At 39.6% G+C, this 20,431-nt stretch overlaps 1 protein-coding gene across 1 annotated transcript; it reads left to right on the top strand.

Moving 5' to 3' along the window:
• The first annotated feature begins 6,068 nt into the window (after positions 1–6,068).
• LOC117248128 (G-protein coupled receptor 4-like) lies at positions 6,069–13,699 on the top strand. The gene is made up of 4 exons (XM_078160663.1): positions 6,069–6,200; positions 6,941–7,289; positions 9,745–9,932; positions 10,024–13,699. Exons 2-4 carry the CDS (start codon positions 6,954–6,956, stop codon positions 10,547–10,549), a joined length of 1,050 nt encoding a protein of 349 aa, XP_078016789.1. The 5' UTR covers positions 6,069–6,200; positions 6,941–6,953; the 3' UTR covers positions 10,550–13,699.
• The last annotated feature ends 6,732 nt before the right edge of the window (positions 13,700–20,431 follow it).

Genomic DNA, 20,431 nt, shown 5'->3' with positions numbered 1-20,431 from the left:
ATCTACCGAGTTTAGTAAAAATCCATATGGCGGTTAGGCCTAGATAAGAAATTAGCTCTCTAGCGCCCCCATTTTGTTTGATGTGGTCAATAATGGAGGGGTCCCCTCAGATTATGTGTGGTCATATGCCTACAAAGTTGGGTGGTGATCGGCGAAACCCTTGAGATGTTATACACCTTTATGTATTCATTGCCTTATAGAAGCTCAGTTTTAGTAAGTTTTCCAACTTTTGCCAAGAGGGAACTTTAGATATTGGTCCCTAGATTTAAGTGTTTTTCAAAAAATTCAAAATGGCAGAAAATCTATATAACCGGAAGTTATGGGTTCTTGAGGCAAATGTGTTCCTCATGAGGAGAGGCATCTCTGTGCAAAGTTTCATGTTGCTATAGCGCCCCCCTTTGGCCAATTGATGTAATATTGCTTCATTCGCATCCTCCCATGACCCTCTACCACTGTGCCAAATTTCACATGGATTGACCAAGTCAGTGAGGAGAAAAACATGGAACAGACACACAGACGGAGTTTTCGTCATTATATAGTAAAAATAAGTTTTTTAGAAAAAAACCCTCCAAAACAGTGACAAACAATAAATCATGAACAGACCTACAAGGAGAAACACAAATTAACATTTCATGTACGAAAAGCTCCAATCCCAAACTATAATAATCAGTCACTTATCAAACTATTACATAAATACACTCTCCTCACCATCGATCAACCACACATTTACACCACTGCACTTCTTAATACCTGATAACCAGTATTACCCTGTGTATAAAACAAATTGAAAAATACGAATTGAGAATACTAACAGTGTCACCCTGAGTGTGCTTTACGTTTCCACTAATCACTTCTGTACCTTGTGAAAATACTGTCTTTGTACCTGTTTTTAAACTGTCTGATATCTTTACTTTGTCTGATTTCCTCACCCAGTTTGTGACATGTTTTTATGACACATGAGGTTCGCAAACATTACAACAGGCCTGTATGTGCTTATATGCATGTGCATGTGTGTGAGGTTTTACCTGCCATAAGGAATGTAAGATAGTGGCCGTACAAGATGGGAGCGGGGTCATAAATGTAGTTCCTTAGTGTTCTTCCTTAAGTTTCTGCTCGTCTGTCTTGAGTCAGAGATCAGAATCCTTTGTAAGAATTTTGAGTTGCATTTATCAGTAAGGTACAGCATGCTAGTTTTTAGGGTGTGATGTAACAACTGGTATGTGCTTGGCAATATGGATGACTTCAAATTTCACAGTTTATGAAAACTTATACAAACTCTGCATTTTCTGGAAATTCAATAAAAACCTGTTGCCAAACAAAAACGGGCTCATCTGCCTTTGACTAACTCACTGAATTGACACCTGATACATCAACAGAATCTCTGCTGGCTGACAAATCTCTATTGTCTCCTGGTATATGTCAACATATAACCCAACCATACTGATAGCAGGGAGGTGTAAAGCAGTATCATTTGAATAACTAAATGATTTCTCATACTTTTATTGCAGTTTTTTTTTTCATATCTACATTTATTCATTTGGGATCACTTGAGGTAATGTCAAACGATAAGGGGGGACTCATCAGACAATGGGCCCCTGGGTACAGGTATGCCAAAGGCTCCCCATCTCTCTTACATAGGAGCAAGACACACAGATATTACAGTCTTTTAGCCCATTTTGTGTCATTGCTTTGCATCTTTTTTGGTTTTGTGCCTCTTTGAGGTAACTTTGTTTCTCGTTGTTGTCATTTTGCATCTCTTCCTGATCAACATGTGTTCATGTGAGCAAAGTTTTGTAGGTGAGAGCCAGGGGGACCCGCTTAGACTTTGGGTCCCTGAGCCTGTTCCCAGTAGGCCCATTCAGTAAACCTTCCAGGCAAATAAGAAGAACAGTGAGTCTAAATGTACTTGTTTATCTCTGTTGCGAGTTTGTGAAGCAGACACAGAAAAAGAGGAAGCTGCTGCAGGGAATCACTGATACCATCTGTTAACTGACTGGTTAGCAAACTCTGCAGCACTGTGAGGCTGTCATCCAACAGCTCTCAAAACTTTTAACTTTTAACCATACAACTCCAGTGAAATGTGATCTCATCAGCTCCTTAACTTCTGTCCTTGTGTCTTTTTTTCTGTCTTCTTGCATTTTTGGCTGCTGCTTTATAATTGTCAATGTTTCCAGCTGGTTCTAGTATGGTTTCTGGTTGTGGAATGATTTAACGCACGCACATCCCAACCACAACAAGATGGTCGTATTGTGGCTCCGCCTGAACACGGCAATGCCCCACTGCAGCGCCTCTGAACGGCATGTAGCAGTGATCCACAGCATAAAATTTAAAACTCCAAAATATTTCTATATAGAACTGATATATCATCTTAAACAAGTTTAAGTTATTTTGGGCAGATTGTGTTTTGCATGGCTAAAACCACCAGTGACCTCTCATTTAGCAAGGCGTAACATATGTTACAAGTAAAATGTAGCGTTACCACTACTGAACAGACGCCTTGTTTGCCTTGGACAGGTGCCCCGAACAGTTGGGGTTCACTGCCTTGCTCAAGGGCACCTTGGCTGTGCCCACCTTGGCACTGACAGCACAAAGAAGAGTTTGATGCTCTGCCTGCAGTTGCTGGGCAGACATATTTGGGTGGACTTCAGGCAGGGCTGCTTTGTCTGCTTTGCTTTGCTTGGGGATCCTAATCTCAGACGACCTCTCCTGGTTTGCCAATACAAGGGCATCAGTTAAAAAGGCACAGCAGAGACTCCACTTCCTGAGGGTACTCAGTGGGAACAACCTAGAGAAGAAGCTGCTGGTGGCCTTTTACCGGGCAGCCATCGAGAGCGTTCTGACCTACAACATCACGGTCTGGTACGCTGGCTGCTCGGCTGTGGACAAGAAAGCTCTGCAGAGGGTAGTGAGGACAGCTCAAAGGATTATTGGCTGCTCACTGCCCTCCCTGGAGGACATCGCCACCTCCTGCTACCTCAGTAGAGCAACAAAAATCATAAGGGACCCCTCACATCCTGGTCACCACCTGTTCCAACTGTTGCCCTCCGGCAGGCGCTACAGGACTGCCAAGGTACGCACCTCCAGACTCAGAGACAGTTTTTTCCCCATGGCCATCAGTACACTGAACTCTAGTAAGCCCTGACCAACCCCAGCCAATTTCCTCACATCATTCTACACCATTACATGTCATATCAGTCTCACTCTTTCATACCTGTGCAATATATTTATATATTTATACATTTTTATTTATTTTTTAAATACAGTATTTTTATACAGCATCCATATTTTTAATATTTATTCTGAAGAACACACTTTTTATTTTTATTTTTTTTTATTATTATTATTTTTTTTTTTGCACTTGTTAACAGTGTTATCTGTTGTGTTGTTTTGTGTCGTCTTGTGTTTTAATTTGCTGTCTTTTTACTATGCACCAAGTGGAGGTGCATCTCCAATTTCGTTGTTTGCTCTGCTACAATGACAATAAAGACTTCTATACTTCTATTTGCGTGACCGTATAGGCCCATGACACACCAAGCCAACAGCTAGCCATTAGTCAAAGTTGGGCTGTTGGTGTGTGACTTCTGCCCTTGTCAATACAGTGTGTCCTGCACCGCTGCCCCTCGTTTCCCACCGTCGGCTCCTTTTCTTGTTTTTTTTTTTTTTGGCCAAATCAGCATGTTGAATGAGTGTTGGCACAGCGGAGTCCGTCAGTGAATGAAATCACTATGATTGGCAGTTCAGCTGAGCACACGAGAAGAGAAACCAAAGTGAGGAAATAAAGAGCTTAAGTCACATAAGATAAGATTATTTTTCTTTAACCATTGAGCTCTTTTAAAGAAACGTTTCCTGATAGTTTCTTATTGTTCACTGGCGCATGGTAAATATGCTCTGCTCTTATAACATTGGGTTATGTTGTTAATGTGCTAACTGGCTAACTAGCATGAAGACAGTCTTCTGGTTTCCCTTTTTGTATGACTATTATAGAGGACCACCATCTACTGGTATGGAGGGGTACGTCTCTTCTTGTGCAGACACAGGACATGCGTGCTTGTTGGCCTTCGGTGTGGTGTGTTCATATACGACTTTTTGGCTAAGACACGGCAGTGTGAGTAGAGTTGCCACCCGTCCCGTTTTTCCCAGAATTGTTCTCTTTTTTCATCAGCTGTCCCGGGAAAAAAAAAAATCTCTCCCGGGACACAATTTGTCCCGTTTTTTGGGGAAAATGCAGCAGCAGCAGGCCAAGGAGTCCATCCAGAATCAATGCAACAGGCTCAAGAACATCTGTGTCAGAGAGACAGCAAGGAGGTAAGAGGAGCTGTGGAAAGTCCTAACAGTTTACTTATTATATTTGCACATCCAATCATGTTTTAATTTGTATTTTTTCCATTTATATTTAACCCTATTCACACCTGTTCTTCTCTATGGTTTTTCTCCGCGACCGTGTATCACAGCGTGAAGCCACGCATATCACGTGAAACAGCGGAATCGTAGCTTTCCGAATGTTTTCACAGCGAAAAAAATGATAAAGTTACACTAAAATGATGTATAACAGAGCTTTCATACAGCTCTGCACACACATTACTCTTAGATGGATTACTCGTGAATGCAGGCTCGCACAGAAATGCCACGCATATCACATGAAAGCCCAGGACTAGAGCTTTCCAGTGATACCACAGACATCACTGTGCTGTCATCCCATCATGCTATAAATCCAGATTAACTGTCTACAAAATAAAAACCTGACGAATTTCTTTACAACCCATTATACAGATCTTGTTTTCAGTCACTTCATATAGTGAGGAATATCGTATCTTACCACGTCTTAGGCTTGCGTGTGTTTCTCCCTGTCTATCCACATTTGCAGTCCGGCTTTCAAGATGCAAATATCTCCATATTGTCCAGTTGACACTCCATCAAACTTTGTATGACAAGACCAGCCACTTCACCTTTGCGCACCCAGACAACTGCAGCCTAATTATGCATGCTGACAGGGCCGTAGTCACCATATACATTGAGGGGGACACGTGCCCCCCCCCCCCCCCATGCCCAATTTTGTTTTTTACTGCAAACAAAGTGGCAAATATTATCTCAGAGGACATCATTGCACTTGGTTGACTATTTTTCTATGATCTTAGATGTAAATATTGCATGTTTCTTTCAGATAAAACGCATTTTTGACTTGTGAATGAGTCAATGGAATTTCTTGCAATAATGAAAAAATACTGGCAAACATGTCCGCCTGGCACAAACCACAGCTGTGAAGTGACAGAATGTCCCAGCATCATGGTTCTTATATTGCCAGACTCCAGAGAGTCTCCCCTCTTCATATATGGCACAATATGTCAGCTTCCAAATTACTATGGTGAGATACATGTAAAAATGTAAGAATTTAGTAACACAGATTTGTTTTTTCATTGATATAAAAATTTATATAAAATACAGGCACATAGAAGGACATGTAATGATGGCAAATCTGGTCTCCTATGTCCGAATTTCATGTTCATTGGTCAGTCTGAACTGGTAATAATGGCCGAGCCCTCCGCCTCAAACATTTGGTCGAGTGTTCCTTTTTTTCACAAATCCAAGGTGGCAGCCCTAGGTGTGAGGCAGCGCAGCACAGGGGCCTTTGTTGCTGCTAGTTCTCTGAAGTCAGTTTGGTGCGTCTGGGCCTTATGAGCCAGGTCCACCCCTCGCTCCTCCACAGCTCTCATTCAAATGTGGTCCCTTCTGCCTCCAAAAAACCAAAGTTCAAACTATAAATTGAATTAAATGTGTGAAGCTGACAGCTAAGGGCTGTAGGATTACAACATACTGCAGTCAAACTAGTTACTTGTGCCCCGAATATTCAAATTTGCCATGTAGGAAACAAAAGTATCTGATTGTGTAACAAACAAATAGAGTATAAATAACACCAGCCAATGCAAATCATATTCAGTATTTTGATGGACAAAAGACAAAGAAGTGATGACAGCTGCCTGCACGCGACCAACTGGAACATGTGTCTATCTGTTGATTAAAGCGATGTGATGTACTTTGCATACACTGTGTTGCCTGCCTACCTTTCTTTAGAAGCATGTGCAGATTATCATGAAACTGTCTGTTATGTGATCACCAACCATATTTATTGTACACTTTTTGGATGTGAGGGACATTGGCGTTGAAACCTCATCCAGGTCGCTGTGGTCTTCGAGCTCTCAGAGGTAAATTTTTTGACATAACTTTTATTTTTCTCTGTATGTAAAGATTGATTTTAGGGACAAAGAATTACAAAGTCATAAAAATTAATCTGCAAATTGTGCAACAGCTTTGAACCGAGGGTGTACACTTTATTTCAGTTAAACCACTTTCTGGTAATTTGCTTGTTTTTTCTCTTCTGCCCTTTAGTACGATTTTGAAGTATAAGTATGTCATTGTGTAACAAAGAGATAGCAGAGAATAAAAACGTTCTGAAAAAGCTAATAAATACATCAGTAAAAGATACAGCATTTGGAATAAAGAATTCTTATTATTATTATTACCTTTTCTATTTTGTATTTACTGCATTTTCTGACCAACCCAGTGAGAGGTATTTATAGTTATGTTTGCAGTTTTCAGAAAGTTTCAGGAAGAATTTGGTGGTACTGTTAAGAAATTCCAGAAACTGAGTGTCTGTATCTATTATTATTATTATCATTTTTATTTCTATTATCACCTTTTCTGTTTTGGGTTTACTGTATATTCTGATCAACCCACAGAGAGTTATTAATGTGATGTTTATAGTTTTCCAGGAAAAGATGAGAGCTGAGATATGCAAAACAGCTTTGTGTGTTGTGACAATATGATTGTGGATGAAAGGTCTTCCAGTAAGATACGAATACGTGTATTGTTACCCCTAATTGACAACATTAGGTAGACAATAAGCAACATGTTTCTTTCTATAACTTGATCTCTTAAACACCAGGTTTCACCGAAGAATGGGAGATTTCAACAATGACAGCTCCTCACAGGACGAAAGCTATTATGACAGCTACAGTGGCGACTACTACATGGAAGAACCTCCCGACAACATCATCTTTGTTGACTCACACGATCAAATCTACATCAACTCTCTCTATAATCATGACAACATCACCTTTGGCTCCAGTAATTACAGCAACATCACTTTGGGCTCCAGTGATTATATTTACACCCCCTTTGGCTACTACGATTATAATGACGAAGCTGGATTCATCATGTACGTGGTGACGTGCATAATTATTTGCATCGGCCTTCCGCTGACCCTCATGGCCATCTACAATCTTTATTCTCTGGTATGTACATTATGGTAGGTTTATTTATTTACTGTGTGTGTGCGCCAAGAATCTTTATCTGGGTATGGGGCCCTGATCTGGTGACAGGGGGTTGGGATGAAGTGTTGCAACGATCTAAAAATCAATGGGAAATTGGGAATAACTTACTTTATAATATAAAATGTGCATGAAGCAAATTAGACTCCAAACCACTACAGTTTACACGTGTGACTCCACCCAAGCCTTCTCTTATAGCCCCGACATCAAACAACTAGCGGCGATGAAAGCCATCTGTTGTGTTGCACAGGAACGCATTGCAAAGATGACAAACTGACGGCCAACAGGTACAAAGATTCTGCCACTGCATGAGAGGAAATAACCCTGACGCGAGTTAGCCAGTTAACACATTAACAACACAATCCAGAAGAGTTGGGTAAGGGTTACATTAAAAGTAATCAAAGTACTTTAATGCGTTACTTTTTTTAAAGCAACCAGTTACTTTACTGTGTTACTCCCTGAGTAAAGTAACTCAAGCACTTTTAAAGTACTTTTGAGTATTCTACATTTCCTATTGGGCAATGGACCACAGGGCACTAAGCCTACATTTTTTTGTCTCCAAAATTCAAATTATGGACCACTTGCCCTTCACTGAGATCCAATTCTCCCATCACAGCCGTCACTTTGACCAGTAGAAACACAGAATGATCTGCTGCCGTAGACAACTGTATGACAACAACACCCCAGCATTTTTAATATTTCCTCTAGGGATGTTACCACACAGAGTAAAAGGGGGAAATGATGGTGTGAAACAGCAGAGGCACTTTGTCAACCCGCTGAGTTAACATTACTGTCATTAGGATCAAGCTAGCAAACAATGTTACATCCTCATGGAGACAGACATAAAATAATAACATTACATTACTACATTATAGACAGTCCGTTATTTATTAATCCCTCTGTGTTTTTATATTCTTACTTTTTATACGCTCCCGTTGTCTTTGTAAAGTTAACATATCGTGCCGTTATTTTAAGCTCAACACTTCCTGAATTTCTTTCAAATTAAAAGCCCCTTATAACCTCGGCTGAGAGAATCCCTCCATTTTCTAAATAGGCTTTTATTGTGAAACATTTGTAGGAACTTGGGTGTGGACGATACAGTAGCTTGAATGTTTGCGTACGGTGCTTCAAATGTAGCTCCTGCCATCTGCTGATGCTTTTAGATGACTACAACAATATTTCAGCCGGCACATGAACAGACACAGTGACTCAAATAATAGTAAAAGTAATAAAAACAGGACAAGAATAACCCGATGACATCACACACGTAGTGAAAGATGACCGGGGATAATTGGTGAGTACCACCATGTAGTGTGTCATGTCTGCCGGCCAAGTCACGGCACAATTTTATGACTCCACAACCGTGTAATGTGACATAGTGACTTTCAGAACGGGCAGAAAAGTTGTGTAGTGTGTACCAGGCATAATGCAAGTCCTGAGTCTGACCTGTCTGTCAGCGAGTCCTCCTCCATCTTTTTTTTTAGACTCCACTGTAGACAACAGCAGCATTTCTTCTACCACGTAGCGAGCCACAAGCTTCATGACTTCTTTCAGACTGATAGGTTTAACATTATCTCCGTTATTAGAACCAAAAGACAGTCGTTGCTGTTTGGAGCTGAAGGACCAGCGTTCTAAAAGTAACAGAAGTAACTGATGGCTTGTTTGAAAATGTACTCAAGTATTTGATTACTCAAACAACAAACTAACGCGTTTGATTACTTTTTACAGTAACGAGTAACCTAAGGACTCTAACGTGTTGCTGTAACACATTATACCCAACTCTGCAATCCAGTGTTAAAAGAACAGAGGATATTTACCATGCACCAGTGAAAATTAACACATAATATCAGTAACGTTTCTGCTTAAGAGTTGAGCTTACCTTGTATAACAAGTTTGTTTCAATCGCATACGCCCTCGACTTTATCCCCTTGTTCACTTTCCCCACTTCCATTTCTCTTCTCGTGCGCTGAGCTGAACTGCCAATAAGAGTGATTTCATTCACCAACAGGCTCCACCATCTCCAACGCCTATTCAACATGCGGAAAGAGAAAGAGCATGCAGAGGAAAAAGCTTTTAAATCTCCAGTTATGATTTTACCAAATGAAAAATCATCTGTGGTCCTGTGAATCTCAACATATGGAATTTTGTGGATATTCAGGGTCCCCACAGGATGAAGCTTTCTGACATTGTTTATCCCTGACTTTTCCTTTAGCATCACTATGAAGTTAACGTTTGTAGTATTTAATGTAATGTCTCATAAACTATTGAATAAACTGCTGTAAGATATGATCAACATTCATGGTGCCCAGAGATTGATTTGCAGTAACTTTTGTAATGTGACTTGACATGTCTGGGATAAGGTGGACTTCAGAACATGTTTACAAATGCTTCCCTCACTTTTCCCAATGTTTTCTGGCAGGTGATGAATGATCGTGTTGGTCCAGTCTACGTCATCAACCTTCTCATTTCCGACCTCATTCAGTTCTGCGGCATGATCTTTGAGATGGCGCAACCTAAGGACAGGACAGTGATTGATACATTCACGTATATTTACGTATACTGTCTGGTGGCCAGTGTTTGCTTCATGGTGTGCATCGCCCTGGAAAGGTAGCTGTCTGTTAATCCAGTATGTGTGGAGCGATTTCTGTGTCTGACCATTCTGTTGTGATGTAATTCTGAAGCTGTGTCTGTATTTCAGGTATTTGGTCATCGCCTGCCCACTGTGGTACCGCTTCAGACGAACCATCAAGGTCTCTGTGGTGGTGTGTGTCGTGGTCTGGATCATTCCTCTTGTCTATTTCCTGCCTTTCTTTTTCTGGATTAATTTTAGGGTCAAACGAGTCATTTTTGCCATCCTCCTCCTCCTTCCTCTCCCACTGTTCATATTCTTCCTTGGTGGAACCCTCAAAGTCCTGTCTGCTTCCATCTCTGTCCACTCTGACGAAAAACGACGAATTGTAGGAATGTTGGTCCTGGTGTTGCTTATTTACATGCTGCTCTTCCTGCCAAGCATCAGTTGGTCCCTGGTAGCGGGAGCTAAATTCAACAAAACTTTTAGCAACGTGTCTTTAACATTTCTCAAGTTAAGTCCTCTTGCAGACTTATTTCTGTATGTTTTCATGAAGAAAGGGACCGTTGACAAGCTGTTGGCTTCTGTGTGTTGTTGCAAAATGGACAGTGATGATATCAGTAGTTCAAATTCAAGTTCTATCACTCAAGTTTGAACGATGACAGCCAGCTTCATGTAGGCAGAGAAAGAGGGTGAGAAAGAGAAGGGAGAAATAAAAGGAAAGGATAGAGACGAGATTTTGTCATCAATTGACATGACTTCCAAGCCTTTAGGATATTTTCTCTATACATTTTGATTTGTTTAATACATTTTTCCATTGTCACAACCAGTACTGGGAGTAGTACGTTACAAGGCAATGCATTTCTGTTTTTCCACTTTTGGTGGAAAAAGAAGTTTAAATGGGCTCATTAGTTTTAATTTGTGTCTTAATCATAGCAGACAAAAGTAACCTATCCCCACATTTTTTTCTGTTTATGATTTAACATCATAGTAATGCCAGGCTCAAGGAAGAAGCGCTCAGTCCCTCCTTCTTGTGTTTGTGTGTGTGTGTGTTTGAAAGAAAGTGTGACGGGGGGGGCGCAAAGTGGAAGGTGGACTATTGCATGCAGTGTTTCTGTAAGTTAAAATTAACTCAACATTACTTGGAACATTGCAAAGGTGGTGCTGCTCTGCGGCTAATGCACATGTGTGTTGGACTCTAGGGTTGACCTGCGCACATACACTGTAAATGGTGTGAATCAATCAGTTGGCATTAGACTGTCACTGCACCCAATGGCTGACAGTTTGGACAAATTGAGCATGCTGTCCTGGAAATATTTTATTTTACCTTTCTCGACATTAGCGACAAAATTGATGAGTTGTAGACCATGTAATCTCTGTAAACGGATATCTGCACATGTATGCAGTCGGCAACAGTACAAGAGTTTGGTATCAGAGGCATTCTGGTTTCAGTTTGTGGTCCGAGTAGTATTGACCAGTCATGTTTGAGTGGGCATTGGTTGCCTGCAGGTAAACGACCATGTGGAGAGCAAAACAGGTGGAACTCAGTTGCTTGAAATGCAGTCATGGAACCTATCAGCTATCATCTGATGACAGCATAGCTTTTTATGAGCTTTTTTCTAATTTATCTACAGTCATAGATTCATGTGGACCTGTCTCAAGTTGCTCACAGTAGACAAAATGTGGCAGAACTGCATTTCCCAAAACATTGGTCACTGCCCCAGAGGCTAAATTATCATCGAACTTATAGCTCATGGGTTCCCACATTTTAATTTTTGTGCAGGGTTTGCACAAGCAGCAACCTCCAGGGCTGAAAATGAATCCAAATCAGTGCAATAACTGTAGTTCCATAGACCCCCATGTTGAAATGCCTACTTTACAGCAGAAATAAATATGCTTACAGCCTGGTACCAAACGCGGTTTTGGTCATGATAGCTAATTTCAACATTCGTGACAAGTGTACAGGGGTGGTTTTTATAGTACGTATTCATTTGTATTTTATGAAGGCTTTAAGTTACACATAATTATTGTTTGAGTGACAGACTGTATGCGAGGTGTGCCACATTCTGAGTCAGATCCACCCCTCGCTCCTCCACAGCTCCACCCTCTGGTCAGAATACAGTCACTTCTGGCTCCAAGAACCAACACAGCAACTGTCAAAATGCCAAACTCAAGGCCGCAAAACGGGAGTCCACAAACCAGTGGGTGACGCTGCAATAGCTACGTCCATTATTTTATACATTTTTTTTAAATTTTATTCTATGGGTTTAAATTACTGTTAAAGTTACAAAGGATACATTTTGGTGTGTTTGTTTCTGTAAATAACTTTTATTACTTTGTTTCATTATGTCTGTCGTGATGAGAAATTAATGTCAAATGTCTATGAAACAGTTGTTTTTCCTCTCATGGAAAAAAAATTGTACAGTTGTCTTGTCCACCGCTGTCCCACGGCAACACTAAAAACACAATTTTTTGGGGGCAATATTTTGAATGCTATCCTCATGTACACTACTGCAGTCAGTGGAAATTAGAACATCTTTAAACATGACTTTGTCTCGTACGATGTAATAATAAATTGCAGACATCTCTATGTTGTCCAGATCAGTGGTTCCCAACTGGTGGGTCGCAGGTTCATTGTGAATGGACCGGATTTGACTCGCAAACGTGTCAAGTTTGTAAAAAAAACAACGTTGTTTTTGTTTTGTTTTTTGAAGTACAGTGAATTCCACAGAGCTTTTATTTTGAAGTGTCATTTCCTGCTGTAGAATGAGTGACTAATGGACAGCTACTTAACAGAGACAGCAAACTAGATGACATGGCCTAGTACAAATATGACGCTAAATATATTAAACTGACCTTGAACTAATGACACTGCTCTAGATGAAGTGTAAATATTTTCAGAATTTTGTTTTAATAACTGAATTTTTTATACTAGTTGAATTCTGCCTTTACATGCAACCCTGGTGACAGCCTAGGTCGTAGTGTGAAGCCAGTCTTCAGCTTTTCAGTTGGCAATTAGCTCAACAAGTTCTTGACTTAACAGTGGTGTTTAAGGATGTCAAAGGAGTTTGCGACCTGGTTGATGCAGACTAAACATTGTTGTATATCTGCTCAGGCATTGTGCTTTGTAAATAAGAAATACATGATTTCCAAGATACTTTTAATATAAGAAGTTTTGGTTGGGGCAGTTTTGCTGGCAGACCCTCCCGTATTTCTCATTTGTCTTCCTCACCTTTTTTTTTTATCTTCCTCCTTCTTCACCTTCCTCCTCAACATGCCCTCCTTGATTCATTGCTCTGTAGAATTAGTGAGAGCTGTACCACAGCAACAACATGTACATTTCTACTTTGTGTTTCAGGGATTCCCTGCTGGCTCTGTGGTTAAGCCCTGGTAATGGTTAGCTTTCCCTGTTAGATAGCAAGGTTGTGATACAATTTGATCTGTATAGTAGGTGGTGTTAAAAGATTTGAAAAAATGCTGCTGGGGCTGTAGCTTACATCAGCTGCTTCCAGCTCTCACACTGCATTTTCTTGAGGAAATGCACATTCTAGTTATTAAAGTGATTCACTTACTTTTGAAATGAGTGGTTAATGTAACTGATCACACATTTTCAGTAACTTGCACGACACAGGTTATACTAATGTATGTCTTTCCAAAACTGTGTTTGTTTTTGCTGGTTTTGACCAATAATAAAGTCAACTACTGTCTATTTATCTTTATTTAATCTGTTACCAATTGACCTGTTTAACTGTAGAATATCTCAAACAGGTCTTTTGTTACCCCCATCTAAACTTTTTTTGCAGTGTGTTGCAGGCATCAAATTCAGAATAAGTGTATATTTACAAAAAACAATAAAGTTAATAAGTTTGGACACAAAATATCTTGTCTTTGCACTTTTTTCAATTGAATATAGGTCCAGAAAAGATTTTTAAGTCATTGCATTCTCAGCTTCCTAGATTTTTTCCAATTGGGGGTTGTACATTCCAGTGAACATTTGCAACATGTGAATCCACTAACACTCAGTTAAACAGTATTACTCGTGGCATAACTTCTAGTCTGAGCTCCATCCCATTTATGAGCTGTTTATATCTTCTCTGCCAAGGAGCATGGCATGTTGTTTCTACAGTAGCCTAGAATGGAAAACCAAACACTGGCTCTAGATAGGGCATCTCACGCTTTGTCATCGGCCACCGTAGCTCTGGTACATGCTTGGCAGAGGGGAGAAAATTCAGCTGGTTGCAGTTTGCAACTTCACCACTAGATGCCGATACGTCCTACACACTAGACCTTTAAATGTTCCACATCCTGCACTTAAAAAACTGGATGGGAAAAAAAAAAACATATGGCACCTCTCAATGTTTAATTTCTAAGCAGTAAGACTCTTGTTATTAACAAACTCATATCTGAACATTAACACATCTGTAAGTGTGTCATGGTGTATTCAGGGCATTATTGAAAAAAGACGATTTGCATTTTCAGTACACACATATCGGAGGAAGATATGAGACATGATGAAACCAAATATCAACTCCATAAACTGATATCTGTTCAGAAGAAGAAGATGATTATCAGTGCTGTACTCATTGCTCAATGCTCACTGTGTGGATGTGGTGTCCCTGATACATGCTTGTGTGCAACAATTTACATGCACTTGCATATTAATGTTCAGAGTGAGCTTTGAGTCATACATTTTTTTTAATTAAATCTAACACTTAATGGAAATAACATTACTGCTGGATAAACATGATCAAGGACATTTGCACCTGCTGACCCTGCAAAGTCTTGAACATACAGACTTAACATGCATGAACTGATAACCACTTCCTTTATCAACCTCACACTAATGCATTTTTGTGCCTGTTTCCTCTCTTCCTTCCCACATTTTAATTTTTGTGCAGGGTTTGCACAAGCAGCAACCTCCAGGGCTGAAAATGAATCCAAATCAGAAGTGCAATAACTGTAGTTCCATAGACCCCCATGTTGAAATGCCTTCTTTACAGCAGAAATATGCTTACAGCCTGGTACCAAACGCGGTTTTGGTCATGATAGCTAATTTCAACATTCATGACAAGTGTACAGGGGTGGTTTTTATAGTACGTATTCATTTGTATTTTATGAAGGCTTTAAGTTACACATAATTATTGTTTGAGTGACAGACTGTATGCGAGGTGTGCCACATTCTGAGTCAGATCCACCCCTCGCTCCTCCACAGCTCCACCCTCTGGTCAGAATACAGTCACTTCTGGCTCCAAGAACCAACACAGCAACTGTCAAAATGCCAAACTCAAGGCCGCAAAACGGGAGTCCACAAACCAGTGGGTGACGCTGCAATAGCTACGTCCATTATTTTATACATTTTTTTTAAATGTTATTCTATGGGTTTAAATTACTGTTAAAGTTACAAAGGATACATTTTGGTGTGTTTGTTTCTGTAAATAACTTTTATTACTTTGTTTCATTATGTCTGTCGTGATGAGAAATTAATGTCAAATGTCTATGAAACAGTTGTTTTTCCTCTCATGGAAAAAAAATTGTATAGTTGTCTTGTCCACCGCTGTCCCACGGCAACACTAAAAACACAGTTTTTTGGGGGCAATATTTTGAATGCTATCCTCATGTACACTGCTGCAGTCAGTGGAAATTAGAACATCTTTAAACATGACTTTGTCTCGTACGACGTAATAATAAATTACAGACATCTCTATGTTGTCCAGATCAGTGGTTCCCAACTGGTGGGTCGCAGGTTCATTGTGAATGGACCGGATTTGACTCGCAAACGTGTCAAGTTTGTAAAAAAAACAACGTTGTTTTTGTTGTGTTTTTTGAAGTACAGTGAATTCCACAGAGCTTTTATTTTGAAGTGTCATTTCCTGCTGTAGAATGAGTGACTAATGGACAGCTACTTAACAGAGACAGCAAACTAGATGACATGGCCTAGTACAAATATGACGCTAAATATATTAAACTGACCTTGAACTAATGACACTGCTCTAGATGAAGTGTAAATATTTTCAGAATTTTGTTTTAATAACTGAATTTTTTATACTAGTTGAATTCTGCCTTTACATGCAACCCTGGTGACAGCCTAGGTCGTAGTGTGAAGCCAGTCTTCAGCTTTTCAGTTGGCAATTAGCTCAACAAGTTCTTGACTTAACAGTGGTGTTTAAGGATGTCAAAGGAGTTTGCGACCTGGTTGATGCAGACTAAACATTGTTGTATATCTGCTCAGGCATTGTGCTTTGTAAATAAGAAATACATGATTTCCAAGATACTTTTAATATAAGAAGTTTTGGTTGGGGCAGTTTTGCTGGCAGACCCTCCCGTATTTCTCATATGTCTTCCTCACCTTTTTTTTTTTTTTTTTTTTATCTTCCTCCTTCTTCACCTTCCTCCTCAACATGCCCTCCTTGATTCATTGCTCTGTAGAATTAGTGAGAGCTGTACCACAGCAACAACATGTACATTTCTACTTTGTGTTTCAGGGATTCCCTGCTGGCTCTGTGGTTAAGCCCTGGTAATGGTTAGCTTTCCCTGTTAGATAGCAAGGTTGTGATACAATTTGATCTGTATAGTAGGTGGTGTTAAAAGATTTGAAAAATTGCTGCTGGGGCTGTAGCTTACATCAGCTGCTTCCAGCTTTCACACTGCATTTTCTTGAGGAAATGCACATTCTAGTTATTAAAGTGATTCACTTACTTTTGAAATGAGTGGTTAATGTAACTGATCACACATTTTCAGTAACTTGCACGACACAGGTTATACTAATGTATGTCTTTCCAAAACTGTGTTTGTTTTTGCTGGTTTTGACCAATAATAAAGTCAACTACTGTCTATTTATCTTTATTTAATCTGTTACCAATTGACCTGTTTAACTGTAGAATATCTCAAACAGGTCTTTTGTTGCCCCCATCTAAACTTTTTTTGCAGTGTGTTGCAGGCATCAAATTCAGAATAAGTGTATATTTACAAAAAACAATAAAGTTAATAAGTTTGGACACAAAATATCTTGTCTTTGCACTTTTTTCAATTGAATATAGGTCCAGAAAAGATTTTTAAGTCATTGCATTCTCAGCTTCCTAGATTTTTTCCAATTGGGGGTTGTACATTCCAGTGAACATTTGCAACATGTGAATCCACTAACACTCAGTTAAACAGTATTACTCGTGGCATAACTTCTAGTCTGAGCTCCATCCCATTTATGAGCTGTTTATATCTTCTCTGCCAAGGAGCATGCCATGTTGTTTCTACAGTAGCCTAGAATGGAAAACCAAACACTGGCTCTAGATAGGGCATCTCACGCTTTGTCATCGGCCACCGTAGCTCTGGTACATGCTTGGCAGAGGGGAGAAAATTCAGCTGGTTGCAGTTTGCAACTTCACCACTAGATGCCGATACGTCCTACACACTAGACCTTTAAATGTTCCACATCCTGCACTTAAAAAACTGGATGGGAAAAAAAAAACATATGGCACCTCTCAATGTTTAATTTCTAAGCAGTAAGACTCTTGTTATTAACAAACTCATATCTGAACATTAACACATCTGTAAGTGTGTCATGGTGTATTCAGGGCATTATTGAAAAAAGACGATTTGCATTTTCAGTACACATATATCGGAGGAAGATATGAGACATGATGAAACCAAATATCAACTCCATAAACTGATATCTGTTCAGAAGAAGAAGATGATTATCAGTGCTGTACTCATTGCTCAATGCTCACTGTGTGGATGTGGTGTCCCTGATACATGCTTGTGTGCAACAATTTACATGCACTTGCATATTAATGTTCAGAGTGAGCTTTGAGTCATACATTTTTTTTAATTAAATCTAACACTTAATGGAAATAACATTACTGCTGGATAAACATGATCAAGGACATTTGCACCTGCTGACCCTGCAAAGTCTTGAACATACAGACTTAACATGCATGAACTGATAACCACTTCCTTTATCAACCTCACACTAATGCATTTTTGTGCCTGTTTCCTCTCTTCCTTCCCACATTTTAATTTTTGTGCAGGGTTTGCACAAGCAGCAACCTCCAGGGCTGAAAATGAATCCAAATCAGAAGTGCAATAACTGTAGTTCCATAGACCCCCATGTTGAAATGCCTACTTTACAGCAGAAATAAATATGCTTACAGCCTGGTACCAAACGCGGTTTTGGTCATGATAGCTAATTTCAACATTCATGACAAGTGTACAGGGGTGGTTTTTATAGTACGTATTCATTTGTATTTTATGAAGGCTTTAAGTTACACATAATTATTGTTTGAGTGACAGACTGTATGCGAGGTGTACCACATTCTGAGTCAGATCCACCCCTCGCTCCTCCACAGCTCCACCCTCTGGTCAGAATACAGTCACTTCTGGCTCCAAGAACCAACACAGCAACTGTCAAAATGCCAAACTCAAGGCCGCAAAACGGGAGTCCACAAACCAGTGGGTGACGCTGCAATAGCTACGTCCATTATTTTATACATTTTTTTTAAATTTTATTCTATGGGTTTAAATTACTGTTAAAGTTACAAAGGATACATTTTGGTGTGTTTGTTTCTGTAAATAACTTTTATTACTTTGTTTCATTATGTCTGTCGTGATGAGAAATTAATGTCAAATGTCTATGAAACAGTTGTTTTTCCTCTCATGGAAAAAAAATTGTATAGTTGTCTTGTCCACCGCTGTCCCACGGCAACACTAAAAACAGTTTTTTGGGGGCAATATTTTGAATGCTATCCTCATGTACACTACTGCAGTCAGTGGAAATTAGAACATCTTTAAACATGACTTTGTCTCGTACGATGTAATAATAAATTACAGACATCTCTATGTTGTCCAGATCAGTGGTTCCCAACTGGTGGGTCGCAGGTTCATTGTGAATGGACCGGATTTGACTCGCAAACGTGTCAAGTTTGTAAAAAAAACAACGTTGTTTTTGTTGTGTTTTTTGAAGTACAGTGAATTCCACAGAGCTTTTATTTTGAAGTGTCATTTCCTGCTGTAGAATGAGTGACTAATGGACAGCTACTTAACAGAGACAGCAAACTAGATGACATGGCCTAGTACAAATATGACGCTAAATATATTAAACTGACCTTGAACTAATGACACTGCTCTAGATGAAGTGTAAATATTTTCAGAATTTTGTTTTAATAACTGAATTTTTTATACTAGTTGAATTCTGCCTTTACATGCAACCCTGGTGACAGCCTAGGTCGTAGTGTGAAGCCAGTCTTCAGCTTTTCAGTTGGCAATTAGCTCAACAAGTTCTTGACTTAACAGTGGTGTTTAAGGATGTCAAAGGAGTTTGCGACCTGGTTGATGCAGACTAAACATTGTTGTATATCTGCTCAGGCATTGTGCTTTGTAAATAAGAAATACATGATTTCCAAGATACTTTTAATATAAGAAGTTTTGGTTGGGGCAGTTTTGCTGGCAGACCCTCCCGTATTTCTCATTTGTCTTCCTCACCTTTTTTTTTTTTTTTTTTTATCTTCCTCCTTCTTCACCTTCCTCCTCAACATGCCCTCCTTGATTCATTGCTCTGTAGAATTAGTGAGAGCTGTACCACAGCAACAACATGTACATTTCTACTTTGTGTTTCAGGGATTCCCTGCTGGCTCTGTGGTTAAGCCCTGGTAATGGTTAGCTTTCCCTGTTAGATAGCAAGGTTGTGATACAATTTGATCTGTATAGTAGGTGGTGTTAAAAGATTTGAAAAAATGCTGCTGGGGCTGTAGCTTACATCAGCTGCTTCCAGCTTTCACACTGCATTTTCTTGAGGAAATGCACATTCTAGTTATTAAAGTGATTCACTTACTTTTGAAATGAGTGGTTAATGTAACTGATCACACATTTTCAGTAACTTGCACGACACAGGTTATACTAATGTATGTCTTTCCAAAACTGTGTTTGTTTTTGCTGGTTTTGACCAATAATAAAGTCAACTACTGTCTATTTATCTTTATTTAATCTGTTACCAATTGACCTGTTTAACTGTAGAATATCTCAAACAGGTCTTTTGTTGCCCCCATCTAAACTTTTTTTGCAGTGTGTTGCAGGCATCAAATTCAGAATAAGTGTATATTTACAAAAAACAATAAAGTTAATAAGTTTGGACACAAAATATCTTGTCTTTGCACTTTTTTCAATTGAATATAGGTCCAGAAAAGATTTTTAAGTCATTGCATTCTCAGCTTCCTAGATTTTTTCCAATTGGGGGTTGTACGTTCCAGTGAACATTTGCAACATGTGAATCCACTAACACTCAGTTAAACAGTATTACTCGTGGCATAACTTCTAGTCTGAGCTCCATCCCATTTATGAGCTGTTTATATCTTCTCTGCCAAGGAGCATGCCATGTTGTTTCTACAGTAGCCTAGAATGGAAAACCAAACACTGGCTCTAGATAGGGCATCTCACGCTTTGTCATCGGCCACCGTAGCTCTGGTACATGCTTGGCAGAGGGGAGAAAATTCAGCTGGTTGCAGTTTGCAACTTCACCACTAGATGCCGATACGTCCTACACACTAGACCT

The sequence above is a fragment of the Epinephelus lanceolatus genome, chromosome 17 (genome assembly GCF_041903045.1).
Source record: "Epinephelus lanceolatus isolate andai-2023 chromosome 17, ASM4190304v1, whole genome shotgun sequence".
Taxonomy (NCBI): Eukaryota; Metazoa; Chordata; class Actinopteri; order Perciformes; family Serranidae; genus Epinephelus; species Epinephelus lanceolatus.
Note: the sequence above shows the minus strand (reverse complement) of the source record. Positions and strands in the feature narration are given on the sequence as shown.

What these genes read in the sequence shown, in the direction of transcription:
- LOC117248128 (XM_078160663.1), top strand. Translation starts at nt 6,954, where the DNA reads ATGGGAGATTTCAACAATGACAGCTCCTCACAGGACGAAAGCTATTAT. An exon ending in TCTACAATCTTTATTCTCTG is followed by an intron (nt 7,290 to 9,744) that starts GTATGTACATTA and finishes GTTTTCTGGCAG; the next exon opens with GTGATGAATGATCGTGTTGG. An exon ending in GTGTGCATCGCCCTGGAAAG is followed by an intron (nt 9,933 to 10,023) that starts GTAGCTGTCTGT and finishes TCTGTATTTCAG; the next exon opens with GTATTTGGTCATCGCCTGCC.